Source organism: Lepidochelys kempii, chromosome 17, assembly GCF_965140265.1.
Source record: "Lepidochelys kempii isolate rLepKem1 chromosome 17, rLepKem1.hap2, whole genome shotgun sequence".
In the NCBI taxonomy this organism is placed as follows: domain Eukaryota; kingdom Metazoa; phylum Chordata; order Testudines; family Cheloniidae; genus Lepidochelys; species Lepidochelys kempii.
The window spans coordinates 9,295,620-9,318,610 of NC_133272.1; the positions used below are offsets into that span (position 1 = coordinate 9,295,620).

The window sequence follows — 22,991 nt, forward strand, 5'->3', positions numbered from 1 at the left end:
TTAAGTATTTTGAGCTTGGAAACAGACAGCTCAAAGCCTGATGGCTTGATATTTTATAAGGAAACATACTTTAGGCTGGCTAGTCGTACCTATGTTTTATGTAAATTTTGCTTACAGATTGAGAACTTTCTGTGCTGATCTCAGAACCTTTTGTTAAAATGTAAAATAATTATAGTCCTTATTGAATAAGTACATGTGAAGCTTATGTTATTCTGCATTTTTTGACTGGACAATGTTATACTAATTGATCTCATGCCTTTTTAGAAAATACTTCTTTAAAAAAATTGCCCCAAAAGGAAGTAAATTGTACAAAAAGTAATAAACTGAGTAAATGGGAGACAAGTTTTCCAAAAGGCTAAAATTTTTGCACTGTCTGCTTTATGTGATTAAGGAATCATGGCTGGTATGTTCAAACAAGTTTATTGCTCCCTTTGCTTTATTCAGACCTGACAAGAATCATATTCCCATTGTGATTTTTTTTAATCCTTATGTGATTCAAAAAAGGCCATACAATGTAATGTGTTCAGGTAGGAAGGAGGGACTCTGCTAGCAGTTGCAAATAGGATTCTCTTTACAGGCCAGTGGTTTTGCTTTTCCTCCCACGTTTATATGTACAGAGAGCAGAACTGGAAGATGACCACTTGAGTTTTACTATATGAGCACAGTGTACCAGGAGAGCAATGAGCTAAATCATTCTGCTGTTTACCAGAAAAACAAAAAGTTTTAAACTTGTGATATTGCTTCCACACCACCACCCCCAAAATAGAAGGAAGATGCCATTCAAATCACACCTGGCTGTCCTTGTTCTCATGCTATGTGAGCTCCATTTAATTGGCAGTGTAAACAATTACAAGATTGTTGGTCTGGATAGCGTGGGCAAGGCTGGCAATAAGACAACCAGCCTGCCAACAAAGACAAGACCGCCCCCCGACAGCCAGCTCACCTCAACCACCCACCCCACCAGCAATGACAGGGACAAGACTGCCGCCGACAGCCAGCTCACCTCCACCACCTACCCCACCAGCAAGGACAAAGACAAGGCAGTCTCTACCACCCAGCACAACAAGGACAATGCTCTGCCAACCAGAGAATCTCTAAAGAATTCGACATTGAGAAGTGATAAACTCATCACCGTGGAGGCTCAGCTGCTACAATCCCTTCGATGTTTACTATTCCATCACTGATGTCAACTCTTCTCAGCACCACTTTACCAAGTGGGGTGCATTTTCATCCTTTCAGTGGGCTCTGCAAACTTTTCAGATTAATTCTTAAATTATGTGATATTATGCCATATGCAACTCTTCGTTAAGACGTTTTCCTAGCCACTGCAGTTCTGTTGTCACCCCACTGTCAGCTCCATTACCCACCGGTGTTTAGTTCATCACTACCTCCAGCATGTTGTGTAGGTATCAAGATTTTCCTAGACTATGACTATTAAAACTGTGGGATTCTCAGGGAGTTGGGTTATGGGGTATTTGCTCCTTGTATGTGGTTTTCTGCTTTTAACGCAAGCCATGTGGAGTGTGCTGTGATAATAGGGTGATGGGTTCTGTATACATACCTGATGCTCTCATTGGTATCAAGTCTGAAAGATGGTTCACCTAAAACTATTTAACGTCTGTATATACAATAGTGCAGATTTAGTATTTTATTGCTCACATGGCCTTATCTAGTTTTTAAACAAATATTCTAAATAGTTTTATGTTATTCACAGCAATTAAAAATAAGTTGAGGTTGTCCAATTAGAAGCAAAAATTCCACTATTACCCGTGTTATTTTAAAACAAGTGGGGGGAGGGGGGAACCCTCAAAATTCTTTAAAAGCTACCACAAATTCTTCAAAATTTGATAGGCGTTAAATACCATAAGGGACAGAACCATGATAGTAAAAGTAACATCTACACAGAGCGGAGAGCTACTTGTTCCATTACTTTTGTTTCAAGGAAATTTAAACACAACACCTAAATAAATAAATAAATAAATAAGGCAGCATTTACAATGATAGGTACTAATTCTACAAAGGAACAAACAAGACAAAGGAGAGGAAAGGTAAATTGTTTTCTTGGATTCATGCTCAGGTACTGCCTGGAGTGTGCCAGCATTCAGCATGCTTTCTTGGCAAACAAGAGGAGAAAAACCGGTCTCTCTCCTGAAAGGTTTTTCACATCCAACAAGTCAGTTTATTTACTTGTATTAAACATGACCATTCAAAGTTAATCTGGTCACATCTGTACTCAAATATTCAGGACTGAGTAATTAAGGCACTCTAAAATGAAGCCTTAATGAAAAAGCAGTACAACAAACACTACCTATGTTTTGTAAAAGTGTTAACATTCTTGTATTAAGGAAAGACATGCCAATTTAAAATCCCTTGCAGTTCTATTTAGCGGTCAAGCTTTTAAAAAAATTCTTTAATGTTTTAGGTACCATTCTTTGTTTCTTCATCATATTGCTATGCCACAATTACAATATGCCTCTATTCTGCAGTTAAAATAAAAGTTTTTTCATATAATCAAACAGCCAAAAACCTACATAGCTGGTCTCTGTACAATTTTTGGTTTTAAAACTTTACAATATTGAAAATTACAATTACATATTTTCTGAAAAGTTTGTTCTCCCATATTAGCTCTCCCAAGCATCTATCATGGTTCCAGTGCACTTTGGTCATCAAAATCCTCTCATTTTCTTACCAAGCTCACCTTTTTTCCATTCCTGTCTAGAGAGGATACAATTGTACACGCTTCCATTTAATCATGTATAGCTTTCTTTGTAACCCATGGATAGGTTCGTTCTTCTTCATTGCTGCTTAGCAAGAAGTGGGGGGTGGGGGTGGGAGAGGGGGGAAAACCATGTAATCCAACCTAAGGAGGCTCAAAATGCGCAGCTTTCTAAGTGTCACCCTTTAATAGTCCTGTTCTCTTAGTTTTTGAAAATCCTCCTCATTCGTGGAACTGTTCATACAAGACAATTTCCACAGCCAAACAGGACAAAACCTGGTCCAAAGTCAGGAAATAGGATCAACAATGTCAATGCCAGACCTCACACAAAACCAGTTCCCACGAACACGATGCCAACTCTCAAACATGGAGCCAAGCTCCAACCAAGGCAGCCTTTTAGGACTCCATAGTTGTTTAAAGAAAAAAAAAAAAAAAAAAACCTCTAGCTCAGACACACAGATGGAGAACCCATGGTAAGTCTCTCAGCTGAATCTCTTGTTGCCAACAGGAAGGGCACATATTGCTTAGAGAATAAAAGATATCTATTTATTGGGTTGTGGGAAAGGAGGTAGCATACTTGGAGTCTTTCGAGGAAGAGAGGCCAGAAACGGAGGCAAGTCCTGGGGAGGAAGAAACTTATTCTTAAGCAAGTGAGGGTACACAAAAAGGTTCAGTTAAACAACAAAATCTGTGTCTCAGCCCAGAACCATTTTATCGGAGCACACCACAGAATTAAGCACACAGAAAGGTCTCTCTTTTCTCTAGTCTACAGGGACTAGACTTGTACATTTGATTTTTATTGGTATTACTGTGGGAAGGCTGGGCTGAAGGAGTGGGTTTTGCATAGTCCTCTGAAGGAACCGAGGTTTGTGGTCATCCTGACATCTCGACACAGAATGTGTGACCCAGAAACCAAGAAAGTGCTGTCTATTAAACAAATCACAAGGGGCTGACAGTTCCACTATACTTCTGCAATGGAGCGGTCACAGGAAGTCATGACCATGAGAGATCAGGTGGTTCCTCAGATAACTTGGGTCAGTCTTGCATACAACTTTAGAGAGAGCAATTGACACTTTCAATATGACCTCGTATTCAATATCAGAGCTCTCCTCCAGTACTTTACCCCTTCTTATTTGTACCTTGATCCTTGGCTCCCATTAGCATCCTTAGAGAAAAGCAGCATAATATAAGAAAAGATCATTGTCCATTTTTGCAATCTCACTATAGAGCAAACAAAACAAAATCTAGATAATTACAGAGTTATTTCTTGATTTTCAATCTACTGGCCAAAGGAAGGACAGCAAGCCAGTTTTAAAAAAACGAGTCGAAGCTTTCACTTAAACTCTGACCCATGTTTCAGCTGACCAGTTTTGAAAAGGATCCAGTCAGGACAGTGACTGTCCTTTCAATCCCTTCCCAATAGGCTCTATCCCTCCCTGAGGTATGCCTCAGTGAACATTTTAAGAGTCATCCAAAACTACATGCTGGTCACAATATTTCATCCTTCCCCTCCAATTTTACGAGCTTTCTATTTTTATTTATAAAATGTCCCTTCTGGAAGTACATTTGATACAGTACACAAACAGGGATAGTACAAATCTGGAGGAAAAGGTATCTTACAACTTCTCCTCTCCCCTTACTCTCTCCTTCCATTAGACATATTCTTAAGATACTTAGGGCTTGTCTACACTTACATTTTATAGCACTCTAACGTGCTGCCCAGGGGTGTGAAAAATCACCCCACTGAGCACAACAAGTCTGAACGCTAGTGTAGACAGGCTCCAAGCACTGGGAGCCACCCTTCCAGCACTTATAGCTAATCCTCTCGTGGAGGTGATCACCACACTCGCACTTCAGAAAGCGCTGCCATCTTTCCAGTGTAGCCATGCCCTTAGAGAGCTCACAGGGCAGTTTATGAACATAGCAAGCTAAATAGACAGGCCTTGCACTTAGCCAGGAAGGCAAGTACTCGGTCCCACGTTAAAGCCACAGAGTGAGTCAGAACTGAGCACCCCAAACAATAATGCCCTTCTACAAGCCCCCTTGTGTTTAAATCTAGAAATTATTAGCTCATGCACCTCAGCTGACCTGGTGGGGTCAGGGGTTCTCAGATAACCAGAGCCTTGGCCATATATTATTGACTCTCAAAACCAACATCCTACTGAGCAAAGAAAATACTTTTCACCGATAATTTCATCTCTCAAGCTTTTGATGGTAGTATCCAAAAAGAAATATTCTCAGCCATCTCTAAAATAGACAGCAAATGAACATTAGTGGTAGCGAGGCATGAGGGAGCTTCATGTTGCCCTTTACTTGCCACTCCTCATGGTTCTCTTTCATATATAGTGGAAGACTTCAGAGATATGGCTTCGAGGGCAGAGCTTCTAGCTATTAAGCAATAAAGGCTGTAGGCCTTGCTGGAGCCCTAGGCATAGCTGCTAGGGTGAACCAAAGTAGGCCTGAGCTTGGCAGAATAGTAACATGCCAGGTATTAGGTAACCAAGTAAGCACATTCCTGGCCTGAGAGGATGGAACAAAAACACCCAGAGCTCTCAGATCACTACATACAGATACATACCAACAGATTGTATAGGAACACATTGATGCCCCCGTAAGAGAAGGATGGAATGACAGGATAATGGATGAGGATGTTTTGTTCAAACTAGCAAGTTCAAAGTACAGGATATTAATGAACAGCATATAAAATGTAATACGTAACTTATTTGTATCAATGGATAAAAGTAAAGTGGAGGGAGGGGTACCTTTGTACTGGCCTAGGGGATAAGATTATGTTATGTTAGCTGAGCTGGTACCTTATTGCGGGCATACATGCGTTAGGGTACACGTAGCGCCTATGAGTTAAATAATTCTGTGCTTTGATGCCAATGAACCTGGCCGAGTGCCTTCGCCACTGAACTGAGCCTGTGGTCTTTTTGTAGGAGTAACGTGACATCTGCTGAATCAAAACATGGCACTCCCTCCTAGTTCAGCTAACACACGGCTGAATCAACACACGGTGCTCCGAGAGCAGCAGCACAAGCAGCATTAACAACACAATGCTTTTGTGCACTAGCACAGAACCAAAAAAGAGAAAACTAAAAACCAAACCTGACATTTCTATTTTGCTAAAGCTTAATATAAAGATCACCAGAGAGCCTATGAATAAAGAGAGCATACAAAGTCAAATTGAAATGGAGATTACTAAAGTAATAGATTGGTAAAAGAAAATATAACAATACACAGAAAAAGAGATAACGGGGACGGTGGGTTATCAAAATTATCTTTGAGTACCGGGCATTAAAAAAGGAACAGCGATCTCAGTGATGGGTGCAGAAAGACAACGACAAGTAAAGAACTGAAGTGATAGCCACAAAGTGTTTCAACAGTTGTCACTTTGGATGGTTGATTTAATTAGAGGAACTAGTGGTCATCCCAACATCCTGGAGGAAGAGAACTTGTGGGCCAGAAGCAGAGAAAACTCTGTCTCTTGCAAGTAGAAAGCCAGCTTTGAGGCTGACAATTTCACTGATCCAGTGGAATGGAGCTGTAACAGGAAGTTGTGATCATGAGAGGCGAGTGGTTCCTCAGATAACATGGGCGAGTCCCACGTACCGTTTTTGAAGAGGTGGCTTAAGGACAGAGGGACCAGTTTGCTGTGTGATGCAGGAACCCAGAAGAACAGTTGTCACTTTCCCCAGTTAGTTGTACGCCATGGAAAGTATCGAAGACTAATCTGTTACTAACAAAGCTTGGGACTGAGACCTCCTAACAACTGAAAAGTATAAGAGGTGAGATGTGGAAAAGAATATTGTGCTAAAAATGATAAATAGCTAGAACAGCAAGTATGGATTATTAGGAAGAGAATGAGCACTTACTCTGGTGAGGAGGTGGGTACATTGCTCAAAGTTTGGGAGGGATGGGTTAAGCTATTTTACACAGTATTTTCTGGGAAAACAAACTAACGGTCAATAAAACTCTACAGGGCAAAGTGATAGTGTTTAAAACCATATGCCAAAATATTTTTTCCTGTTTGATGGATGTTGGACTCTGCCATCAACAATTTCACAGACAGAGGAATCTCCTTATCAGCCACCTAGTAATATAATATTTGGATGCTAAAATTTTGTACCCAGCAAGAAATGCTAGAAAATCTTCACCCAAAAACACGGCATTATTGTACAAGGAGTCCGATTCTGGTTCAGTTAGATAGGAATAACTTATTGCAATCACTGTATCATAAGACAGCCAATCAGCTTCTGCAAGATGTCACATATCAGTTATGAGATAAGCTCACCAGGGACAAAACCTTGTCCTTCCACTGTGTGTCTATTGCTATAGAGAGAAGCCTGTCCATGGTGCAATCCAAGAGGCTGGGGGTCTCCACCTGGACCAGAGAGCACAGGATTTTTGTTGCAGAACGGTTATTCAGGATTGTTATGCTGATGGAACAGAACCATGGAAATGGGAGTTAAATAAGTCTATTTTTTTCTTCTAGAGTTGTCCTAGTTCAACTACTAGTAAACTCCCAATTAAAAAAATCCTGAGTGCAGTGTCTCCTACTTGGCTTTATGAGTTCACCTTTTTCAACTTTTATGTAGGAATATATGAAGATTCAAGTTTATACACCTGATCTTAGGATCTGTTAGTTAAAAATTTGTTGACGGCCTGACAGGCAAATACTCCCCCCCTGTGGACATGTTATGAAACCCAGTTTATACCTTCATTCAGCAGAGCATAAAACAATGACAATAAAACTGTGCAACTATTGCTGCCCTTCAAATGGCTGTGGGTACACATGACACAAACAGCTCCCTTGGGCTTTTCTTGGCTCATCGCTGACTTGTCCAGACTTGATGGTGCTTCAGATTTGTGGTAAGTGACAGCTTCAGATTTCTAGTAAAGTCACAGTGGAACAGAGGTGGCATAGCTGCAGGACTACATTCACTGCCACCTAAGGGGAGCTGCACAGATAAATCACTATGATTCATAATGTTCCATAGCAACTTTCATCCAACGATTACTAAGTGCTTTACAAAAGTGCACGTTATCCCTAATTTTCAGATAGGGAAGCACTAGGTTGAATGACTTTCAAGTCAGAAATAAAATCCAGGTCTTCTGACAGTTTGTCACACTATCCACTGGACAACACTTATTTTACATTTCAAATAATTAACTTATTACTCTTTCTGGTAATCTGTCCAAGCCAATATGGCAAATGCATTTCAAATGGCATTAAGTTTGTTCACTTAGCAGTGAAATCTTGATATTCAACGTGCAAGGGCACAGGGTGCAATCTTTGAGACATACAGTAATGCATTAAAGAAATATCCTCTACTCCTTCTGAAGTTTGGGATCCTCCAAATATTCCACTAAGCGTTCTACACCTTGCAGGATTGAGCCCCGTAATGAATATCTATTAACACACTGAATGACTTGAAATTTCTCAGTTGCAATACTGACAAACTTTGTAAAGTTCAACAAATGGAAACCACAGTTACCAAACAAACAACTAAACTCAAGTGTTTCCTGGTACACCACAAATCAGCCTTTTACTTTGACAACAAGTTTGCATGCAGCCCCCGGACTGCGACCATCTCTTTCAACTTCAGATATTTGTTCACCCAAAACAAATGCTGAAAAGCAAAAATGGGACTTAATTGTTAAAAACGAATGATGAGAACAATTTTCTGGTACAGTAGCTGGTTTTAGTGACAGACTCCATATTTTTGTTAGCAGCTCAGCTACTTCACTTAAGCTTTCAGTACTCTTGGATGCATACCATGAAGTCCAGGTGACCTGCTGATCAATTTGCTCAGAACCTTTTTTGGGGTGTGGGGGGGGTGTGGGAAGAGGAATACCTCAAGTCTGACAATATCCCAGTTTTATTACCAGAAAAAAAACACAGTACATATGGGATCGGTATCTCTCCAACAGAAAAAGAACCCAAGAAGCATTTGCTAAGGATGCCTCACAAATACAGATTTAAACGAGTATTTGGGGTCCCCAGTGAACAAGAGATTAACATTTTAAAACAACTATTTAACTCTTAAATTCTTCCCTTCCTCCTCCTTTCTGTAGAGATGCCCATGAGATTTATTTTTGCTTTAAGGAAGGGACACTTTGGGCCTAAACATGCTGATGGTATCCCTTCAGCACCATACCTCAAAATGCACACGGAAGAGTGCATCACATACGGATTAGTTTCCCTCGAACTGCCAGCATTCCAACGGAACACTGATGAGGGATGGGCAGCTGTCAGCCAGGAAAGGGTTAAGATGATTTTAATTGCTGCACTAAGTAAAACCACTAGGTTGCTTAAGTGCCCAATAGCTGTCTATTCAAAAAAGTTCAAACATCTCAGCATCTATGTCCCTAGACAACTTCTAACATGAAGGCAATTTTAAGCCTGAATGGTTATGCTATTTATTCTTTTCCCAGAATTATAACATTACTTTTATGTAATGAATTAATTGTAGACACCTTTGCTTCAGTGCTTTCAGAGTATACCACAAGATAAAGTGCTGGTAAATGTTATGCATATGTAAACACTCCCCCATTATTTCCAGGAATTAAAGAACTCTTCTCTTTAAACGAAGAGGCTTTTTCATACATTACTAATGAGGAATATACAAACAACGTGTCAAATCATTTTACAGAAGACGTACTGTATATGCTGGAGCTGGATCTGTTCCTTTACACAGTTATAGCCCAGACAGCATGAACTTTGTTAGATGGATTATTTATCCATGGCATTTGCACGCCCAATTTCCTGCTTGAAGTAGATGAGCAGCTAACTTATGAATTTTATGTTCCTTGACATGAAATGAGGCAGTTTGTGCTGGGGAAAAAAACTGGAGAGAAAGATATGGCAAACAAACAGTCTTTTATTGTTGGTTGAAATCAGGTGTTTAATAAGACACCAGAGATATGAACTTAAGAACAGGCCCTGTCTTCTGATGTAAATGGAGGGGTCTGAAACACAATGGCTCTCACATCGAAGGAAAAGGTAAAAGAAGAAATGGAGGAAACTGACTGCAACTTTTTTTCCTCTAGCCCTGTTCCCATTCCCTGTAAGCTCCTCTCTCCTCTGAATTGTTCTGTCACTTTGAGGAACCTGTCTGAAATCTTATTCTGCCAAAAGCAGAAAAGATTAAAAATATCTGGCAGTTCAACTATGAATGAAGAGAGAAGTTCTACTAAGAAGCTTTCCTACTATCCTAGTAGTGCTGGACCATTTATGAACACGATATTTCATTTGAACCCTACAGCTTCTGGAGTTATATCCTGGGCAATTAGCTACACTTCAAAAACATTCTCATCATTGTTTTTATCCACTTCACTGGCCATCTCTCTTTAGAGTTAGGGTAAAATACTCTTCACTGCCATCAAAACATCTTCCTTTTACTGTACCTTATAAGTTGGGCTAGGTTTATCAGAAAATGTGAAAAAGTTTAGTGCAGACGCTACAGCTGAGCTCTTCGGATGAAGTGTCACACTGAGGCTCCTATCGCCAGTTTTTAAAGGCTATCCATTCAGGTAAGAATTAAGAATTCCAGAGCATTTTTCGAAAGAAAAAATGATATCCGCAGTCCGAGCCAATGTTCCCTTTGTCACAAAGATTCCAGCAACCAAGGTGCACCTGTCACATTTACATACACAGCCACTAATTCCAGCATTCTATTTTAAATTACATTATCCAGTGTGCTGCGCCTCCCAAATATTTATCCCCCCGGGGCTAAAGGATATGTGTGCTACCAGGAGAGAGAGAAAACAGATGAAAGAAACATTCAATTTATTTTCCTGCATTTTCTCATAGGCCTCCCTCCCATGGTCACAATTACAATGAGAAAGTCCCTACGTTTTTTTCTCTTGCCCATTCCCAGCCCCATTCTGCATAGACACGCCTTCATTGTAAGTGTGAACATGGCAGGGAAGCTGCACCACCTGGTAAAAACACTTATGTTAAATGTATTCCTCTGCAATGCTTACATGCTGTTTCTGAAAAATATATCGAGTATAGTAATAGCTCTGTACTGTGTCCAGCCTGAGTAATTTGAAACACAGAAGGTAGAAAACCACCACAGAACAGAACCAGAAATATCCTCTACTTCTGTAACTAGGGTTGCCAAATTTCTAACCCCACAAAACTGAACACTCTAGCCCCGCCCTGTCCCCAAGGCCCTGCCCCACCCCTTCCCTGAGGCCCTGCCCCCTGCTCACTACATTCCCCCTCCCTCATTGGCCCACCCTCACTCACTTTCACTGGGCTGGGGCAGGTGGTCAGAAATGAGGGGTTCAGGGTGAGGGAGGGGGCTCTGGGGTGGGGCTGAGGAGTTTGGGGTGCTGGAGGGGGCTCCAGGCTGGGGGGGTGGAGCAGAGGGGTTTGGGGTGCAGGAGGGGGGTTCTGGGTTGGGGGGGGCTCATGGCTGGGGCAGGGGGTTGGGTTGCGGACTTACCTCCGGTGGCTCCCAGGCAGCAGGGGGGACTGAGGCAGGCTTCCTGCCTGTCCTGGCACCACGGACTGTGCTGCGCCCCAGAAGCAGCTGGCAGGTCCGGCTCCTAGGCGGCTCTGCGCACTGCTCTCACCCGCAGGCACTACCCCCGCAGCTTCCATTGGCTGTGGTTCCCGGCCAATGGGAATGCAGAGCCGGTGCTCGGGGCAGGGGCAGGGTGCGAAGCCCCATGCATTCCCCTCCCCCTCCCCCCCAGGAGCTGGACCTGCTAGCCACTTCTGGGGTGCAGCATGGAGCCAGGACAGGTAGGGACTAGCCTGCCTTAGACCCACAGCACCCCTGACTGGACTTTTAACAGCCCGGTCAGCGGTGCTGACTGGAGTCCTTTTCGAGCAGGTGTTCCGATCGAAAATTGGACACTGGGTCACCCTTCCTCTAACCTGGAAGTGTTCCTGCAAACATTTTGTTTAAATTCTGATTAATTCTGAAGGAAAAAGTATGTTCTAAAATATATTTGTATAAACACCAGGGATAAGTCATTTCTGGCAGGGATGAATGGGTATCACTCAGAGGAGGGAAAACTATCAGAGGAAAAAAGTGACTCCAGCTCACCCTTCAAAATGGTGGTGGAACTCTAACATGGAATCCTAAGAGTACATTCCAACATATCACTGACTATTCCTCTTTTCACAGGACAAACAGGACTTTTTTCAAATAGGCACCAAAATTAAGCAGATTAAGTCTCATATTGGACTGCCAAATTACTAGCTGTTCTGGGAATCACGTATTAACATTTTGGGGAGAATTTTGATGTCTGTGGCAGACTCTACCCAAAACACTGGCATTAAGAACATCCTTGAACAAATGGTTATCAGAAGAACTCACCAGCATGACAGATTCATTTCCATGCCTAACTTGTATGCAATGGTCTCTCCCACTGAAGATGCTGCAGCTTGTTTAGTAAGACAATAAACTACCAAATTCTTTAAAACTCCACTGAATTTAGCATACGTATTTTAACATCTTGTCTTCACACAATGTTTCACTGATTTAGCTACAAGTAAGTTTAATAGATCTATCTGGTTGAAATGGATGCAAAACCCTGTACGGACATTCTTAATTCTATTTATTCCTGGCTTATATCAATTTAGCTTAAATCTGCCTGGAATCAAAGTAAGCTAAATCAATCTAAACCAGGCATAAACTGAATTAAGAATGTCCACACAGAATTTTGCATCTGTTTAACTAAATTAGTTAGTTAACTCATAACTAGAGTTCAAGATGTGTGGTCCCTATCTGTATTCCACTGTAGGTACACCATGCACTCCATGTGCCTAAGAATCGAGCTTTCTAGCAAGTAGCATCCATTAGTCTGCTCTCATGAAGTTGCTTTCCTTGAATGTGTACCAAAGTTTCACCTCTTACCCAAAATCAAGAAAAATCTGAAGCAGAGGAGAAGGAAGGTGGGAAGTGGAATACAAATCGGAACCACACATCTCGAAGAACTCCAATTAAAAACAGTAAGTATATCTCTTTCCTCTTTGAGTGACGGTCCCTATGTGTATTCCACTGTGGATAGCTGAAAAGCAGTCATCAGAGAAGAGGAGGGTGTAAGGATGCAGATGGTATGGCTGCTTGTAAAGCTGCCATCAAAAAGTCAAAGTGGACTTCTAGTATCTCTAGGAGTCTCCGTGAATATGGAGGAGATGGAGCAGCAATGAGGCCAATGTTATAATTTCTGCACTTGTACCTGTGAGAAACCAGCTCTCTTGACAGAGGAAGATAGTGGAATTGTCCCATCCGTGGTGTGCTGCTACTATGGAAAATACTTTTATGAAGTCTCTGGGTGCAGTTGCAAGGCTGAATGGGAGTACTCTGTATGGCTAGTGGTCATAGCCTGCCACAAATCTGAGAAAACTTCTGTGGGAAGGCCGAATATTGATGTAAAAGGAATCATCTTCCATATTGAGAGCTGTTAACCATATGTCTTTTTCTAGGGATGGTATTTATCAATGCCAATGTAACCAGGTGGAATTTTATCTTGCAGGTAAAGACACAGTCGTCACAGGCTGAGGATGGGTCTCAATCCTCTTGTCTTTCTGGGGACTATAAACTATATGGAGTAAAACTCTTTTCCTTGATGTTGAAGGGATACATTCTCTATTCCCTGTTGTAGGAGGGATTTCATCTCCTGAAGGAAAATCTCCTCATGAAAGTGTCCCTGAAGACAGACAAGGAAGGGGTTTCTGGAGACGTGGGGAAATGAAAACTATGGTGTATTTGGAACGGATGACATCCATCTGTCTCTTATTGCCCTCCAGTTGTGGGGGAATCGTGCTACATGTCCATCAAAGCAGATTTCAGGTGAAGGTGACATCAATACTGGTTCGCAGCTCTTGAGCATCCCATCAGAAGTATCTTTTGGTTGGGGGAGAGGTTGGGTAGCTGTGGTAGGGGCGGATGGGGCAGTGTGTCTCTATTTTTACACCCTCTACCGTTTGCTTCGGGGTTGGTCTATATATGCCATGGGAGAGGAGAGCTGCCTTTGAGTCAGTCACTGAATGCAAAGACTGGTCTGTCTTCTGGTGGAAAAGACTGTTTTCATCAACGGGCAAGTCCTGCACAGCGCTCTGTACCTCCCTGGGAAGTCCTGAAGGGTAGCCTAGATTCCTGGCATGTCATTATAGTTGTCACCATGGATCTCAAAGCAGTACCAACAGAGTCGACTGCAGCTTGTAGCAAGCTTCTTGCCACTAATCTGCCTTCATCAATAGGGCTTGAAATTGGGCCCTATCCTCCTGAGGTAATTTATCTTTGAAGTCAGAACTTAGAGTAATTTAAAAAAAAAAAAACACTTTGCCAGGAGGGCCTGATAGTTGGAGAAAGTAAATCTCTTCCCCCCACGCCGAGGTCTAAACATTTGGACTCTGCCAGCAGAGGGGGCCCTTGGTTTTGCATCTTTTGTGGCTGCTTAGATGACTAGGGAATTCAGGTCAGGGTGGGAGGGAAAAAAACCCTCTGCTCCCTTAACCAGGACAAAGGGGATAGGGGCTTTCTTAGCTGTACTCTTAGGGGTAGAGGCACAAGTGGCTGGCATGTACTATACCATTCTTGCCAGTTCCAATATGGTGTTGACTGGGAATACTAGTCTGCTAGCTCCCATAGACTTTAGGATGTCTCAGAGATTGTGGTGTAAGTCCTGCACCTCTTTTAACGGGATCTAGAGCTCTTCTACTATTCTCTGAAGTAGCTCTTGGTACTGTATGTGGCCATCGGGTAGAGAAGCTGAGGCTAGAGCAATCAGCTCATTAGGCAACGAAGATGAACTACGAGTTGGTACCAGTTAGTCTTTCTCCTCCTCCATAGTTCAGGTGGCTTCGATTGGTCTCTTGGGGAAGAAGGGTGGGTAGGATTCCCTATGGGATCAATGGACTCTAGGTCTCATGGTCCCCAATAAGGCTGATCCAATATGAAGGATCAAAAATAAGTTGTGGTGGTCCCCAAGGGCATTGGGTACAATTGATCCTGAGTGTGCGAATCCCCCCCACACACTTGAATGGCTGAGGCTGGAAGCAGGAGACTCTCAAACTTCTGTCTGGACTGAACTCCCTCAGTGGAGGAGGAGATGACTCCACTGAAATGTCTGACTCGCAGGAAAGTGAGAAGGTCAGGGTGAGGGTCAGATCCGGTTCTGTTAGTGATGCAAGTCAGTACCAGTGTCAGAAAACCACGGTTAGTGGATGGAATGGGAGATGAGCTTCTCCTTGTTATTAGATTCTCCCTGATTAGGGTTGATCCCAACAACAGGAGGGACTGCAAGATCAGGAGGATGAAGATATCCCGTGGTGTGGTGTAGGATGCTGAAGCCTTAGAAGGCTGTCTCTCTTTGCTATCTGCCACTGGAGTTGGTGTAAAACAAAACTTGGTAGTGGGTGGTTCCTTCTGGGCTTGCCACAGTACCACCAGTGATGGAGCCTCCAAGCCCCTGGTTACTGTCAATACCGTGGTTCACGACCCTTTAACTCTCTGTGCTTTGTTTTAGTTAGTATCAAGGTCAGTGTTGTAGGAGCCTTCCTCTTATGTGCCTTTTGATCATGGTCATGAGGCTTGGAAGGACCCACGTCCTTGTGTCCTGGATGCAAAGATTTGCTCAGCCTGGACAGGATCTCTTCTCTTAGAAGATATAGAGGGGATCAGCTCTTGCTTAGGGGATCAGCTCAATACTTTCGTAAGAAGGCCCAGATGAAGAGTCCTTCGCTCTAGTCGCTCTCACTCCTGTGTCATAACTGAACTAGGAAGCATGCTCTTCAATGTCCCAGGCAGATGTGCAGGGGGGTTTCCTGGATTCAGCTGAGGTTTCATGGCACATTCCATGGAACTTCTGAAGCCAGCGTTCCCATACCTGCTGCGTTCGGATGGGAAAGGAGCCGTGAATGTTGCACGTAGCAGAGATATGAGCTTCTCTAAGGCAGCAGAGGCAGCACTGGTGGCTGTCGCTGACCAAAAAGGAGCAGGGGCAAGAGAGAGAATTCTTAAAGCCCAGGAGCCTGGGTATAATTTAAGTCCCGAGGCAAGGAATCAGAAGATACCCCAGAGTGGAGATTCTAACTAACTACTAATCTAACTATGAAAACTATTAACAATAACTAACATAAAACTTGCAAATATTTATAGGAAAGAATGTCAAAGCGGATCAGCTCCTGACACTGGAGGATTCCAACTCAGGCCATGTGGTGGTAAGAAGAAACTGGAGTGGTGTCAGTCTGCACCACCCCTTGTATACCTCAGTATGGAACACAAGGAGAGCAACTGCAGAGGTGCAGACCAATGGACAATATTTGCTAGAATTCTCCAGTCTCCACTGCGTGCAGTGCATATGAACCCACAGGGGGATATACATAGGGACCAGCATGCAAAAAAGAACATGTCTTTAACAAAACTGCTGCAACTTTTGGTGTCGACAGGGCCTAAGGATTCTGTCAGAATAAATGAAAGTGAAATAATTGTAAGTAAATGGCATACTGTGTTAAGACTTGTAGGCTCGTTTCACAATCTAAGTGCTATGCTCACTTTACATCAATTTACCTTAATTACTTTAAGCTTTTAAGGAAGAGTTGTTTTTCCAGTTACCAGTGTAACCATAATGCTTAGACAAACCTGAGATTCAATTTCACTACTGCTAGTATAGAATTACTCATTAAATAGTAAAGCACTCTAGCAAAGCCACATTACGTACAATGAAGCTGCAAGGTGTTCCTAAGGAAACTAAACATTAATTGCACAAGCGATAATCTTCAATGGAACAATATTATTTTAATATTGGTTCAATAATATTTGAATAAAAATCAATAAAGCTCAAAAATGGCCATGTATTCATATGCCATCCATTTTAAATAACTTGAAATTTAATCTCATGTCTCCATTTTGAAATACATGAAACACACCAACTATGCTGAACTATTTAATGCAAGCTGGTTATCATAAGACATACACTGTTTATTAGTTGCTCATTTTCACAACTGATTTTTACAAGGTTACTCAATAGTCTCACTTCATACACAGCCATTCAAACTGCTAGCTGACTTTTCAATTCAGAAACTGAAAAGGCTTATTTCAGCCATGCTGTCAGCCAAAATGATGGCCATTCATTAGTCCTCAAAGAGCTAGATTGTGTCTCAAAAAAAACATATCTTAAAAATTGTGGCATTTCTGCCAAAGGGGGTAAGCGGGGTGGAGACTGAATAGCACGATTCATCCTGTTCCCTCGAACTCCATGGAAATCCCTTGTATGGTAGTGAGGAGTATAGCTGGGCTGAGGGTGGGTGGAGTGATGGGAAGGCAATTCTCCACAGTATCACCCCCTTCAAGCCTCGGGTTTCCCTGCATAAGCTAATGCTGACCTTTTTTTAGCATTTTCTTGTGTGGTTTCCCTCTCAGCACTATAGGCCTCACACGAGGCGGAAGATGAGGAGCCCAATTTCACAAGAGGCTCTCTGTGCTGCTTAGGCAGCATTCCCCAGCTCAGGTCATGCCAAGAGGATCCCTAAACATACAACTGGCCTACAGGATAGCCACTTCAAACTCATTTCTACACAATTATAAACCATGGGTGTAATCTAAGTCCCAAGGCAAGGAATCAGAAGATTCCCCAGAGTGGAGATTCTAACTAGTTGTACCAAATGGCCTGTGTGAAGTGATTTTAAAATGTGAAATGCAACATAAGTGCAAAGTGTTATTAAAATAATGGTGACTTCTTAATCATGCAGTTGTAACAAGTCACACATTTTCATTTCTTAAGTGGCCACACCAATGGATTTCTTGCACTGAAAAAGTCTTCCTAAATCTACAAAAACAATGAGGAGTCCGGTGGCACCTTAAAGGCTAACAGATTTATTTGGCCATGCATCTGAACAAGTGGGGTTTTTTACCCACAAAAGCTTATGCCTAAATAAATCTGTTAGTTTTTAAGGTGCCACTGGGCTCCTTGCTGTTTCTGTGGATACAGACTAACACAGCTACCCCTCAAATACTTCCTAAATCTAGCAGCCTTTTCACTATGAAAGTAATTTAGCTTTAAGTTTTCAGCCATTTAGTACTTCACAGAGGTTTTAATGGTATGTAGCATGCATTTCCCCTGAAGTGATTGGGGGAGGGTTGTGTTTATTTACAAACTCTAATACTGTAGAGTATTCCGGAATGAGGAAAAAAACCTCAAAGTTTATTTTACTTCCTTCATTGATGTTGGGTTGAATTTTCGTTAGGTTTATGTTTGTTGCTCTGGAAATTAGAAACTCAAATGCAAATATTGGAGCCAACCGCTTTTAGCTTTTATGATGACATCTTTGGGAATTTATATATAAATGCAGAAACCAGTTGTAAATGTAGAGGCTGCGCTCAGATGGGTTCTTCAGAAGCTGTTATCTACTTTCACCATAAGAAACTGAAATTGGAATAAGGTATGGATTATTATCTTGTGGTAAAATTAAGTAAACATCTACCAACAGTAAGCTACCTACCTGTTGAATTTTACACTGGTACCTACAGGTTGAGAGTCAATAATTTTATCTTGGAAACAGACAAAAAATATTGTCATTGTACAACAGGTGTTATAGATTTGGTTTCTTGGTAAAATACTTCATTCTACTTTGCATCACTGCATGTTTAATGCAAGGAAAATTTTACAAAGTGTACAGTTAAGAATGATGAAAAATGATAAAACAAAGAAGTAACTTAGGGATATTAACTGATTCAACTGAAAAATAATCTAATAGTTAGCATGACAGAACAGCTCTTCCTTTAAAAATATCTACTTCATATCAGCAAAGCTCGAGAATGCCAGACAACGTGAAAATACTATGTGAAATGTTTAATACAGACAGAAGATGCTGTTGAAATTGTGCTGTGTAGTCATGCCTCATGTTTTTAAATGAGGCTCGTTTAGTCACCCCAGAAAATACAACAACGGTGACGACCATGATTCCTAGCTTCTCTGCAGCAAAAAGATGACTGCCAACACTAAACCTATGAATGGAACCAGCAGCATTAAACCAAATAATCGAAGAGTCACTAATAGAGCAAGCACAATGCAGCATGGAGGCTCAGTAGCTATGGCCTTAACTCTCATGACTATTGCATCTTTTACCGTGTCCATCATTTGAATGTAACTGCTTGGTTAATTGTTATAAAAATAGTATTCATTACTTCCGAATCATTGGTTGAACAATCAAGTTCTGGAGTCCAAATTCTCTAAGAATCACCGTTCTGACGTCAATTAACCTCTATCATTTCAATATGTTCTTCACTATTTTGAGAGTTTTAATATTGTGGAGCAGTAGCGGTACTATACTTATGGTTGCTAAATTAATGACCATGTTCGAATCAGTACTTTCCATTGGTAAAGTTATTAAATTACTCAAAATAGTATCAAAGTGTCCATGCATTTTATATAAAAAAAATTTAGAAAAAACTGTATGACTTTTTCCACTGTAAGAAATTGTAACAAGCTGATTGTCAAATAAAGCTCATACTCTAAATGTATTACAAATATTGGTAAGCTATGGAAATTAGTCTTATTACACTTGTTTTACCAAGCTACATTTTATGTATTAAAATAAGTATATGTATCCCCCTCAAAAGCCAAATTATGTAAATATGACCCTATTTCCTACGTATCTATCCTCATGTGCCCAATTCTAATAGAGTAACCAAAAGTTTTGGCCTAATAAACTCAGATAACCATAAAAAGAGATGATGTTCCCTTTGCAAAAGTCCGATTGTTCTCCTGCAAGGGACACTGATATCTCAAATCCTTATACGTTCCACTTGTCATTCACACTATGGTTTTTTGTTTGTCAAGATCTAGACTGCAACTTTATTTGGTTTGCATTTTTGTTGATGTTTAGCTTAAAGGGTAATCCTTTGTCAACAGTAAGTAATACCACTTAGTTACGCATAACTTTGTTAAACTGCAATCATTTCACTAATATTAGTAAAACTGATGTAAAAATTAAAAGATTACAGTGAAATACTTGCCTTGGTGATCTGAAAAGAATAATCCTGTGTCAGATATATTTCTTGAAACTTTCGACATTAGTGTAGTAAAAATTATCAATTATTTTAGTGAATTGTTCAAGTATGGTGAAAGATCAAAGTTAAAATATGCATAGTCCTGGGTTCTAATATTAAATATTTTGCAAAACTTGTAGTCTATTCTTCACTACTAAAACTGATTTTCTCCCCATTTCTTTAATCAGACTTCTGCATACATCATATGCACCACTCCATATACTAAATCCTTTCCTTATAGAAAGGAAGCAACTCAACACTAACGATCATGGATAAAATTTTCAAAAGTACTTAAGTGACTTATAAGCACAAGTTCCATTTTCCAAAACAACTTAAGCATCTGGGAGCATAAGTCCCAGGGACTTTCAATGAGTCTTAGGTCCTACCTGCCTCAATCACTATTGAAAATAGGATTTAAGTATTTTTCAAAATTTTATTCCATGACATGTTTTGCCACCTCATTTTGCATTTAAATTCCCAATTTTTCTCCTGCAATAAATTCTGAACAGAAGGAAGTTATTGATATGACTTAATATTAGTACCATCCATATGCACTGTGGGGCCAATTTAATATTGACCTTGAATTTTTCACCTCCTAAAGTAAAATGTAACCCTTTCACAATGAACTTTAATACATTTCACAGGCACTCAGACACTATGGGATGAGTGCCCATACAATTTATATCGATAAATTTCTGATCTAGGAAATTGGATGGCCACAAGAGTGTAGTCTCACCTCAAATCTCAGATATGTTCACAAATTCCTGGTTGGTGAGAAGCACATATCTTCCTTATATGCACTTGCTGCTTTTGGTATTACAGTGGTTATTATAAGACAAGGGAAAGACAGAAGTTTTCTTACCGCCGAGCGATGTAGTAGAAAACAGGATTGCCAGCTTTTGATGTTCCAGCTTGATAGAAAATATTTAACGTTTTCAATGCCTTGAACTCCTCTTTTTCATGTACCTGGTGCCTAGAAATCAGCACAATTATTACTTTACATTGACATTTGTTCATAGATGTCTAAGGGAAAAACGGCCCATTTGCACTTTAAAAATTGTCTGAACATTTCATTAAATATTGTTAAGCAAATTTTTAACCACCACAACATCTGTTTTCTTAGAGTTTTCCATTTTACCAATGAGCCGACATTTTTTGGGGGAAAAAAATCATCACACCGCATGGAGTTTATTTCTCTATTTTTGAGTGGAAAAGAACTTAAACGTTTTAAATTTGGTTCTACCTCCCTCCCACCCCCCATCTCTCCCTCCAAAAGACCTCATTAGGTATGAAAGTACTTATGTATATACAGTAACTCCTTGCTTAACGCTGTAGTTATGTTCCTGAAAAATGCTACTTGTAAGTGAAATGTTAAGTGAATCCAATTTCCCCATAAGAATTAATGTAAATAGGTGGGGTTAGGTTCCAGGGACATTTTTTTTGCCAGACAAAAGACTATTGTGAAGCTTGGCTGAGGTGGTGAAGTCACAGGGTGGAAGGGGGTGGAATATTTTCCAGGAAATGCCTTACTGCTAAATGATGAACTAACACTCAGCTGAGCCCTCAAGCTGTAGCTCACAAAAGCTTATGCTCAAATAAATTTGTTAGTCTCTAAGGTGCCACAAGTACTCCTTTTCTTTTTGTGAATACAGATTAACACGGCTGCTACTCTGAAACACGTTGTTAATGTAGCCTCAAACTCTAAAAGGCAGCATGAATGGAGAGAGAGAGAGGTGCACTGCCCCTTTAAATACGCTGACCCCTAAGTACACTGCCTTTTTAAGTAGATCAGCAAGATGAGACAGCAGCTGCTGCCAGCAAGCTCCCTCGCTCTTCAGCCCTGTTGTGTCCCACTCCCACTCTGGAGATGCGGAGCAGGAGCGGGGAGAGGGGGATGCCCTGACATTAGCACCTCTCTTCCCCCCACCTCCTGCACAGCAAGCAGGAGGCTCCCGGGATCAGCTCCAAAGCAGAGGGCAGGAGCAGCAAGCAGCAGTGGGGGGGAGGGACAGCTGAACTGCCCGGCAATTGATAGCCTGCTGAATGACTGCCACACAGGGAATTTAGGGGAGCTGATGGGGGACTGCCGGTCCACCCTGGTTTCAAGCCCCCACCAGCTAGCTCAAACAGGCTGCTTTTTCTGAAAGAAGTGGACAAAGCAGGCGGCTGCCAAACAACATTATAAGGGAGCATCGCACAACTTTAAATGAACATGTTCTCTAACTGATCAGCAACGAAACAACGTTAACCGGGACGACGTTAAGAGAGGAGTTACTGTACATGCTACATCAAAATTACAAGACTGATAGCTTAAAGTTTAAAAAACCCAATTTTTCCAATGTTGAGTAGCTCCATTACCTAGTCATAAATTCTTCAAATTTGGAACTGGTGAGATTTAGACTGGACCAGTGTGTGTCCGCCACAGGCTTGTGCTCCGGTGGACCCAAGTAGGCAAGAAGAGTAGCCATTTTGTCGAAAGGTCGCCTTCCAACAGCTTTGTGATCCCTAGAAACAATACATTACTTACAAGAGACAACAAATCCTACTTAGCCCTCAGGCCCCCTCCTGATTTTGGTCCAGTAACTTCCCTTTACCACGAATGAGCTGGTTGTGCGTCCCAAGTATTTTTAGGCAAGTGAAGAATGTTAAATTTTTTATTGCAGGTTTAGTGAACTATAAGAAATCTGTTCACAGTAGAAAGCATAATTCATGCACAGGTCTCAATATGAATGAGACATAGGCAAACAAGTAGATTACTGAAGTGGCTTACAGTAATATGAAGAACTGCAATGGAAAGTTATGGATATTGCAAACGGAAGGTCTCCTCAGACAAAATAATTCATAAGAGAAGTAGGTTAGTACAATGTTCTTTTAAGTAATAGCTAATGAATGAAAGTCAACCTGCCCATGCCAATCCCCAGGATGTGAATTAATTGATTTGTCATCTTGAACTGTAATTGCATTGATAACTCCCTCCCACATTCAGATCTTTTACCTGTTGCTGGAAAGATACTGGCCAATCTTCTCCTGATTGTTCCAAAGTAAACGGTGTAAGGCAAGTACGTTGCCATCACTAATGAAGGAGAGACTGTGATTGACAGTGTCACTAGCAGGACAATCAGATGCAATATCAAGAAAAAACCTAAAGGGAGACAGAAAACCAATTGCTCCGATTAGCAGGGAAAAATCAGTCCAGCAGGCTGACAATAGGTCACAGAGCCATGAGAAAGCATTTTTCTGTTTGCTTTCTATATTTT

At 41.2% G+C, this 22,991-nt stretch overlaps 1 protein-coding gene across 9 annotated transcripts in view; it reads right to left on the minus strand.

The window, feature by feature from the left end:
* NF1 (neurofibromin 1) overlaps positions 1-22,991 on the minus strand; it is a 170,623-nt gene that overhangs the window by 70,145 nt on the left and 77,487 nt on the right. For all 9 annotated transcript variants that reach the window (XR_012155355.1, XM_073315123.1, XM_073315122.1 and 6 more), the window contains 3 exons: positions 22,730-22,876; positions 22,093-22,239; positions 20,597-20,707 (listed from right to left, as the gene is read on the minus strand). Coding sequence is in view for 8 of the 9 variants with exons in the window: in XM_073315123.1 (XP_073171224.1) it covers positions 20,597-20,707; positions 22,093-22,239; positions 22,730-22,876 (405 nt within the window). In the remaining variant the exon portion in view is untranslated. The remainder of the gene's footprint in view (positions 1-20,596; positions 20,708-22,092; positions 22,240-22,729; positions 22,877-22,991) is intronic.